Source organism: Styela clava, chromosome 3, assembly GCF_964204865.1.
Source record: "Styela clava chromosome 3, kaStyClav1.hap1.2, whole genome shotgun sequence".
Taxonomy (NCBI): domain Eukaryota; kingdom Metazoa; phylum Chordata; class Ascidiacea; order Stolidobranchia; family Styelidae; genus Styela; species Styela clava.
The window spans coordinates 25,381,537-25,391,677 of NC_135252.1; the positions used below are offsets into that span (position 1 = coordinate 25,381,537).

Sequence of the window (10,141 nt, forward strand, 5' to 3'; positions counted from 1 at the left end):
AAATTAGTAATTGTCCAGTTGGGTTTAGAAATGATTTGAAAATTCGAATTTACAGTTCAATCTGCTTTCCTAACCCTAAATGTATAATTACTGAGTTTCGTATTGTGAGCGATGTCTGGAGCTTTGCAAATGCCCTGGTCATGTTTTAATTGGTTCCATTACATTTGAACCCACGACAATAGCACCAGCATACTATTGCACCTATGAATTTTTTTTGTTTCACGGATATTTGAACCCATACTAACCCTAACCCATGGGTTTTAGCACCCGCATATAGATTGAACCCGCGGATATACACATGATGGGTTCAAATGTACGTCACCGTTTAAATTAAGGAAATTTAAGGTGACGGTGACGGAGTTTTACTATCATTATTATTATTTTTTTACATGAGGAGGGATTCACAAGATCCAGTATTTATACGAAGCACGTGATCTCTTCGGTTGAGTTTATCTTTAGGCATTTCGAAAGCGTTTTTAAACCTTCGATCTGAGTGGAGCTTTAGGCAAGCTAACAAATTGGCTGCCACTAAGCTAACCAAATACTTGATAATTACGGGTCTCTTTGAAAGACGCTATGAATTCTTTCAACTCACCAAATTGAAATCTTTGCATTAAGCCCCCGACACTAATGCAAAAATGAGTGCTCCCGAAGTATGTGAACCAAGATGGCGGACACATGAACATACTATGTGCTATACTATATCCATAGAAGATCGTGTATTTTTACAAAGCCTTTTTTTGTACCGTCCCTCCTCAGGCATGTTAATGAGCAATTTTAACTTTGGGCTCTGAACGAAGCTTTAGACAAGCACCTGTTGGAATTTAGGAGCTTTTGATTTTCAAACCACGCCTTGGTGCGAATACATAAAAAATTGTCAGAATTATCAACTAATAAAATTTTGGAAACGTTTTAATAATTCGCGTCGCGTTATGATTGTTGCGCGGTCCACAACGTTATGAAAAAAAAAAAAAATATGAATAACCAGTTCGGTTAAGAGCAAGGATGGATTTGAACCTTGGTGTAAATACATATAGGAAAAATGATATCACGAATGACAGCTTGGAATCACGGACAAATAATAAGTAAATTTTGGGGGTCTTTTTAATTCGCGTCGCACAAATATTGGTTGGTCCGCGACACACAGTTTGGTTGCCACTGACCTACACAAAATACTCGATAATTACGGGACTCTCCTTGGTAGACATTATAAATTCTCTCAACTTACCAAACTGAAATCCTTCGTACGAAGCCTGCGCCACTAATGCCAAAATGTCAAATTTAAGTAGAACTCCCCCTCCCACACGTTTTAAATTTTTTACAAGACATCCCCAAATTATACATGAAACCAGCAAGTCAATGTTGTTATTTGATTTTATTGCAATATTCGAATGATTTGGTTAACACTGGTGAGAGTACGTAATATAGGAGTAAATTCATGGTACTATTCTGTAATTTCCCACCACAATTTTTCTTTGGTTCTGTTTTGGTTTTGTTGGTCATGCTGGCTAGGTCATAAATTTATCTTACATTACTCGTTCAACTAATCATAGCCTAACCTAGGATAAACAAAATCTGAGAAGGCAGATAGGTCATCACAATAAACGTTCTTTGATTCTATTTTTCTTAGATAGGGATAGGTTATTGCCCGCCTTTTCTGCTAAACATAGCTTATGCTAATCAGGACTAAGTTAAACAAAATCTAAGAAAATTAGTGATGGGTTGACAACAGAATGAAGCTCTACAAAAAAGATTAAACAGATGTTTTACAGATATAATAAAAAACAAACTTTGCATTTGTTAGCTAACTGCTAAGATTAAAGATATGACAGAGAAGAGAAAATTACTAAAAACACACAAAGAGTATAACTACAAATGAAGTCAAGAACCGATGCCCAAATGCTTATCGTGGGGCAATACCATATGACGAATGGCAAAAGGATCGATGAGCGACCTTGTTGCATAATCTGCAGAAAATGAAATGACGAAAAGAACAAGAAAAACACTCAGTTTGACTATAACATGCATTACTACAACTCAAAGTCAAGAACGGATGCAATGCTCATCGTGCGTCACTAACATATAACGGATGACTAGAGAGATCAAACAGTATTTTTCTTTCTCGATTACAGTAGCTAACTAAAGGAATGCCTAATATGGAAGATGAGATCAATTACCAAAATACGCGAAAAACATCGCCACACCGCGCATAACTAAAATCTAGACTGGGAACACTTGCTTCGTGCTTTGGACAAATTGAGCGAATTTTATGCCAGGTTCAAGTCTGGTGTCTAATCTCGTTCGACAAATTTGTAAAAATAAGCACAATAGCTATATCTAATATACAAACCACAATATATCTAATTTATCTTTCCGTGAAAATATGGGGCGCTGAGCTCGGTAGCCTGTCTAATACGCAACAGAGCACGTTGCAATATTAACATTGGTCATGTACTGAAATGAAACTAAAGTAGTGAATTATTATATTAGGAAGAAGTGTGGATTTCTTGTTTGCAAAATGTAACCGTTGCCCATACAAGTTAAATGTACCCTCTTCCCATTGAGTAGCCCTAGTAGAGCCTAATAGCACTTATAACAAATGAAAAAAATATATACAGAAAGAATTATCACAAAAATTAAATGGTAAAATCACAATGACGTCATCGGTATGACGTAATATAATGATATGTAGCTAAATTACAGTTCAAGGTGCTTGTCGAAAATGAAGTCACCGAGACCCGGAGCGCCATCTGCCGATTGCAATTTCAATACATTGCGATAATGATTGGCGATCTCCTTGGTGTCTTCCACTTGGTGGCCGAGGAACTCATGAGCAATCATTTCAGCAAGCTGAAACAAAAGATAATTTTTAGTTTTTATCTGACATGAGAGGAAAGCCGGTAAGACGAATCAATCATATAGTCCGGTTTGTGTCTAATGAGAAGGGTTAGGATAGAAAACAATATTTGGTACTCCTGAAGTATGCGCACCAAGATGTCGTACAACCTGAACCCTAACCTGGTACATGACATGGGTTCAGGATGTGCGCCATTTTGGTGCGCATACTTCAGGAAGACCCAATATTTTTATATTTATTCAAGTAGGAAAAGTCGATAAAGCTGTATAATAATAATATTGCGATTCATCGCTCATCGCCCAGTCCATGTCGGAATTGGGAATGGTTGGGTTAGGAGAGTATTCCATATATCAAAGTGAGGAGAATCAATAGAACTATATTAATAATATTTTGATCCATTGCTGATCGCCCGGTTTCAATGTCGGATAATGAAATGGTAAAGTTATTCACAGGAAAGATATTCTATATGTATCCCCAGAGGAAAAGAAAGTCGACAGAAGGCTTAATCATACGGCAAACCACGGCATGCGGTTACCAATCGATGTACGGGTATGGGATTAGTTAGTTAGTTATTTGTTATTCGAAGTATAGACTTGATGGTTGAAAAGGCCGCAAACTAGAGTGAGGGTCGCCCCCCCCCCCCTTTCGAAATGTAAAAAAATAGCCGGACCCGCTAGATGTTACAGTCTAATTTCACAGATAAAAATTTCAGAACCCCCTTGAACACTCTCCCTTGGCTGTGTATGTAGGCTGAATTGGTTTGGCTGTTGAACCCAACTAAACCGTCTGGCAGGTCTTAGGTTTAAACAAATTCTGTTTAGAAACCCCGACAAGCGCACACGCAACACAAGACAATCTCAAACCTACCTCAACGTATTGTATTGACTGTATCGAATCACAGGTGCAGACGTTCATAGTGCTTGTGGTGGTTGCAGAGTTCTCGCCGACCGTGCAGGTAATGAGGAGAGGCTGAAAATACAAGTAAAATATCGTGAGTGATAAATCGGTACTAGGGCTTCCAACGAGGCTTTAGAACAGGGGTGTGCAACTTTTAATACAGAATTGCCAGATAGAGATAACTGGGCGAAACCGCGGCCGCACCTTTATTTACCATTGGCTTTACCGATAGTTGCCGGCACAAAAATTTTGGTTGTTGTCCTTCCTACATGCGTCGTTCGCTTAGCACAAGTTAAAAAGTATTGAAAACGCGTTTTGCGGGCTGCACATCATTCAAACTTGGCACTTCTCCGCGGGCCGCACGATATTTCCTTGTGGGCCGCATTTGGCTTAACTGACTGGTCAAATGTTTATCAGTCATAGAGTGTCGGATTAGAAATTAAAGCTTGATGGGAAGAGTTGAAAAGGGCCACAGTAGGTCAGTTAGGGGGCCACGTTGTGGCCCGGGGCCCGACTGTTGACAAAACTTGAGCACGAATTGTTAGAACATAATTGGATTTGGAATCTACCAATCAAAATACTATAAAGACCCCTGGAATGATAAACAGGGGGCCATGAAAATGCCTCCGAAAGTGAGCCACGAGCCATAGCATGTTGGGAACTACCGTTATAGGCTGTGAGGAGCCAATTCTCTTTATTCTCGTTAAGCATTTGAATGACCTACTGCGAATAAACCGTCATTATAGTGCCGTTACAGAAGTCCTGTAACGCAAGTTAGCATGACAATGAAATCACGTACCTGTGTCAGTCGCAAGTCATCATCATCAATGTCATCAACCCCAGAACACTGGTTGGAAAATTCTTTTTTCACTTCTGATGCATCGCTGTAAAAGAAAATGACATTTAATAATATTTTTTATTTTTAATCAATTCACATTTCCAAATTATATTTATTTGTTTAATCTTTATTACGCTTTTCTGCTACATGCATTTCAGTATAAATATATGTGAGTTCATTTCCTTTTTTCGGTGCGAAAATTGTGAAGTCTTCATTATGATTTTTATCGTTGTTACGACACACAGAATAATATAACATTGAATATGTTGCAATAATGAGATGAAGAAATAAAGCAAATATTTGTGAATAAATATGACGTCACACACTTCAATGGTGTATGCGTTTGTGCACGCTTCAGCGAAAACAGCTGCTCAGAACAAAGACACCGGCGTTCACTCAGAAGTAAAGGAGATTCATCTCCGAGCAAAATTACGGGCACTCAGTCAGAAGTAAAGGAGACTCATCTCTGAGCCAAGTTACAGGCACTCACTCAGATAAAATAAAGACTCATCTCTGAGCAAGGTTAGGGAAACTCACTCAGAAGTGAAAAGGACTCATCTCTGAGCAAAGGTACCGGCAATCCCACATAGCGAAAGTTGACTCATCTATGAGCAAAACTAGACGTAAAAAAGATTGCTTTTCGAGCAAGGTTACGGGCCCTCACTCATAAGTAAAGACTCACGTCATTGGCATCCATTATTTATGCATGCATTATAGACGTTATTTGGGGTTTCTGGCTTTTTAAACATTTTCTTGTTTTCCTGGCCATGTCATTATATGTATATGATACAAAAGTCCATTTCACAAGGCAAGTTAAAGGCTCAGGGACGCATCGTGAATATACTAATAACTACAAGAGGACGACTATGGACATGAAATTCAAACTTTCCTCCGTAAACTTCACGATTAACGCAAACGTAATCGCCACAAGGTGCGCAATTTTTGATGACGTAGTCGCACACAAAAAATGAATCCCATAAAGCCCACATAACTTTTTGAAATCAATAAAAGTAATAATTTTGACATCATCGCACACAGAAAACGAATCTTATACAGGACACCGAAATATTTGAAATAAATAAAAGTAATAGCCTTCTAGCGAAAAATACAATGTTTAACCACTGAAAATTTCAAAGCAATTGGTCCAGTAGTGAATGAGAAAAGCGATTTTTTCATAACAAGAAGAGGGAAGGAACATAAGGTACTGCCGTAGTATGTGAACCAAGATGGCGGACACCGGAACGTATTATGTGTACCAGGGGAGGGTTAGTCCATAATTTCAGGTACAAATACTATGGGAGTCACGTTGGCTAGTTTCCGAACTCGTATTAGAACTAAAATAAGGAAAATTGCAATAAAATTATGGCTTAACACTAACCTAGTACACATACTACGTTCCGGTGTCCGTCATTTTTGGTTCGCATACTACAGGAGTACTGAAAAGCATACTAACAACATAATGATAAACAACAATTAAACGATCCCTAGGTTCATTTCTTGTCCAATCATGTCATTTCATATATACTCACTTATGTAACTGAGTCAGCTGACGAGTCACGTGAGCTTCAAGCTCCATTGCACATTTGAAAGCCGTCTTAATGTCTTTGACGTCAGCGCAGGAACCTTCGGTGTATCGCTGAAATAGATAACCCTGCGTGTCAGCTTAGGAAGGATTTCTATACGGGTTTTAGGAAAATAAATTTACTGAAATATTTCAACTAAAGCGAAAACAATTGCGGAAGAGTCCGCTATTTAACTTGCGTAACGGGGTAAAGCGCAAAACAAAAGAGTTTCGGTATCGCCGACTGAAGATTTTGAGTTCAACCCACGCCTACCCATGGTGGACGGGCCGTAGCCAGGAATTTTTGTATTGTCAAGCTAGACCGTAACAGCCGATGGCGGGAAAACGTGGGGTTTCAAGAGTGTTGAGTGTCTAAAATGCTTTTTTTCAGATTTCGAAAAAGGGGGGTTACGATCGGCACCCCTCTGGGTACGCCCCTACTATTCATCGTACCATGTACGCCCCTAAAATATCATCGTACCATGCTGATCACAATAAAAAAAATAGGCGCTCTAGAAGTATGTGCACCAAGATGGCACACAACCTGATAACCTTAACTTGGTACACATACTATGTTCAGGTTGTGCGCCATCTTGGTGCACATACTTCGGGAGCACCAAAAATTAGTATTCTGGTTGTAATTTACTTACCGAGACTGTTGGCATGTCGACAGTTCCACCTCGTTGATTTTGATATTCTATGAATCGTTCTGCATGACTGAGTTCTTCAGCAGATTTGGCGCGAAGATATTTTGCGACCTTTGGGTAATGGCGGGTATGATGTTCGAAAATTTGGGCCTGAAAAGAAATGATTTGTCGTTCAAGCTACATTTAAAACACAGAAATCATTTTTACGATAAATATTAAATTGGCTAAATACGACAGTTTCACATATACTGGGGAAAAACAATTAGGTAGTCGAGCGTCTAACTTGGAATCGTCGTACGTTCGGTTTTAGGATAGAATTTACATATTTATCCCAGGGGAGAGGAAAGTCGATAAGACGACTTAATCCTTTTATGGCGAACTGCAGTCTCTCGTCCGGTTACCAGTCCATGTCGGGTATTGAATTAGTTGGTCAGGTATTTTGTTTTCAGATGCGTGGAATTTTACCCGGACAGAGTTAAATTAGCATCTCCGGGATTTCATGCCACATAAAGCAGATGTGTTGTTGCATATTTTCTGTAACACTTCAAATTTACTCACGAAATGTATGAAATTCTTTAAAATAGTAAGTAAATGACCTTCGTTGTTGCATTAATTAATTCGTTCAACACCTACACGACATCCATAAACTTCGGTACTTCTGGAGTGTGTGTACCCCCTAGGTTTCAGTCCCTCTGCACAACTTGATGTAAAGTAGGCGAACAAAATTATTTACCTTCATATTGGTACACACAATTTTGGAGCGACATCTCTCTAAGGAGAGCAAACATCTTTCTAAGGTCGACCCCCAAACCCCGGTGACAACGCCTATGCCTCTGGCATATTCTATATATAACATACCAGGTATAAATAGGTGTAATGTCCGCTGAGTTCGACCCCGATCTGACTGTTGACCCACTTGTTCACGCGATCATCGTAACATTTGAAAACCTGGAAATATTGAGCTGTTAGTAATATTAATTAAGTCAACCAAAATCTCCGTGTGATAAGGACTTCTTCCCAAATTTTTTTTTTTTACATAGAAGCGCACTTGGTGCCAGCATAGCAGTGGTTTGCAATCTTTTTAGTGGAGAGGGACCCTAATTCCAGGCGCTCGAGAATTGTCGGAACGACATGGTGCCAACTAGGTGGTAACTGTTCTTGGTTTGTGAGAATGCAAATTTGTTAAGCTTGGTTAAAAGTCCACGACCATCAGAATGGGCAAAAAGCGGTGGAAACAGCAAGGAGGTATTAGGACTACTTTGAATACCTGTGATATATGAGTTACTGTAATTTACATATTATTGGACATGAAGTGGGCCTATGGATTGTTTCGTTATTTTGTTGTTTTTGATCAGCAAGATCAGTATTTATTTTCTGTGATTTTTATGGGATTCTTTTTTGTGTGATATGACGTCATCCAAATAAAAATTGCGTCTAGCAGCGGTTTCGCTCTCGCGAAAATTTGCGATTTTGATATCAGACATTGGGCGTGACAACGGAAAAAGTTCAACTTGAAATTGACTATAGCACAAGCTGTCATGAATATGAAGATAAATAATATTCAATTAAATGGAATATTTAGCTTTGGGACTTCAATATTTTATTTCCCAATAACAGCAGAATTTCTGTGTCAATAGGTTTGGGTATAACTTGCACTTCGAACTCTGGATTAAACAAGAACTGTAAAACATATTTATTTGGAGTCGTAAATGAGATCAAAGCTAAAATGACAAAGAAATCAGGCAAATAACATTTACCATCCTAGACAGATATTAAAATAAAGCTTTGACTAAAACTGTTATTCGCTGATTCAATCCGAAACATATGCACTGGTTTGAACTAGGAAAGAAGGAAATCTGTTGCAACCTAAATCGGCAAAACAGCATGACACAGCAAAATGATTATTCAACAGTAAAATCGCTGACTTATTATTAACACACTTTAATAAAATATCATTAAAATTAATAGCATTTTGCAGTTGTTAATATTTGTATGTGCGTATTGGAATAGGGTTGGTTTCAGAAAGTTACAATCTTCACGAATATTTGAAATTTACGTAAATTGTGAGACATGTACGGTTCTGATCATTTAGTCTATATAACGTCCCGAGATAATTATTGATGTAAAAAAACTGAATATCATCAATTTGCTAACAAATTGCAAAATTATATCTTTTGTTATAGAATACGTCCTAATAACGGATGGAAGCATTTGATCACCCAACGCGTAATATCATAGTTCTGGTGCACAAAACTACGCCAGTTATTAGCACCAATGTAAAATAAAAATATTGATATTGTACGGTGATTAATCTATTCGGAAACTTCTTAGGAAAGATTTCTATATTTATCCCAGAAGGAGAGGAAATTTTACTTAATACATTGATAAGGACTATACTCACCCCTTTGCATTCCCCTCCAAAGGCTACCCCAAGCATTGACAGCAACAAGATGGCTAACACGTTCTTCATTGTGGTGATTTCAGAGAGTTTGAGAATATTTTAGTCAACAAATTTATTCTAGAACAAAGAAAAATTAGAAATTGATAGTGCATGGATTCCGGGTCGTAGACAGGAATTTCCTAAAGGTAAAGGGAATCCCTCCCCCCGGCTATGCCCTCATACGGGTTACAACTGCTAATGAATATTCCTTGCTTCAGCCTTCATTGGCCACTACGAGTAACAGTCTATCTCTGTCCTTCGTTCTTTACAATAAAGAATTATTTATGAATCTCCGGTTCGACTTAAGATGCTGAACTTGACACTACAATCTGTACGACGTAGTATTTCTATCATGTTCCTACGAACAGCGTGTCAAGAGAACTAGGATCATTGACCAGATGCGAGCATTAAATGTCCGGCTTGTCCGCATTCATCACAAAAGATCTGGACCCTTTCCTCCCCCTAATTTTTGCGAAATGACCACTTTAGTAGAGTGCAAGTGGACTCAATGCTTGCTATTCTAACATTGCAAATTTAGGAATCGCGAGTAAAAATCCGAAGTTTCTCATTCAGCTATACCAGCCGAAATTGATTCCGTACGATTGTGGTCTCCTTGTTATCTGAAATCACATTCTTAAGTTGTCTGAATGCCATTGCCCGGGGACAATATAAGAAAATAACAAATTATTTGTGAGATGACTCAGATATGAAACTGTTTTCGATAAGACGTTGCGAGTAAACGATGCGAAAAAGGCTTTGAGCAAGCAGACGATAAAGAGATATCACGGTTATGTAGCGGCCTTTTCGATTCAGGAAAGTTTGTCTGGTAGAGGTCGTTAATGAAAGTGGAAAAGCATGGTTTGGGTATCGCTCGAATACCAGCCTTTGTCTACAATGCAAA

At 38.5% G+C, this 10,141-nt stretch overlaps 1 protein-coding gene across 1 annotated transcript; it reads right to left on the reverse strand.

Moving 5' to 3' along the window:
• Positions 1-1,356: 1,356 nt before the first annotated feature.
• LOC120342219 (ferritin heavy chain-like) lies at positions 1,357-9,352 on the reverse strand. The gene is made up of 7 exons (XM_078111129.1): positions 9,202-9,352; positions 7,659-7,748; positions 6,804-6,950; positions 6,122-6,228; positions 4,554-4,638; positions 3,725-3,826; positions 1,357-2,850 (listed from the first exon to the last, which is right to left on the reverse strand). Exons 1-7 carry the CDS (start codon positions 9,268-9,270, stop codon positions 2,698-2,700), a joined length of 753 nt encoding a protein of 250 aa, XP_077967255.1. The 5' UTR covers positions 9,271-9,352; the 3' UTR covers positions 1,357-2,697.
• Positions 9,353-10,141: the final 789 nt, after the last annotated feature.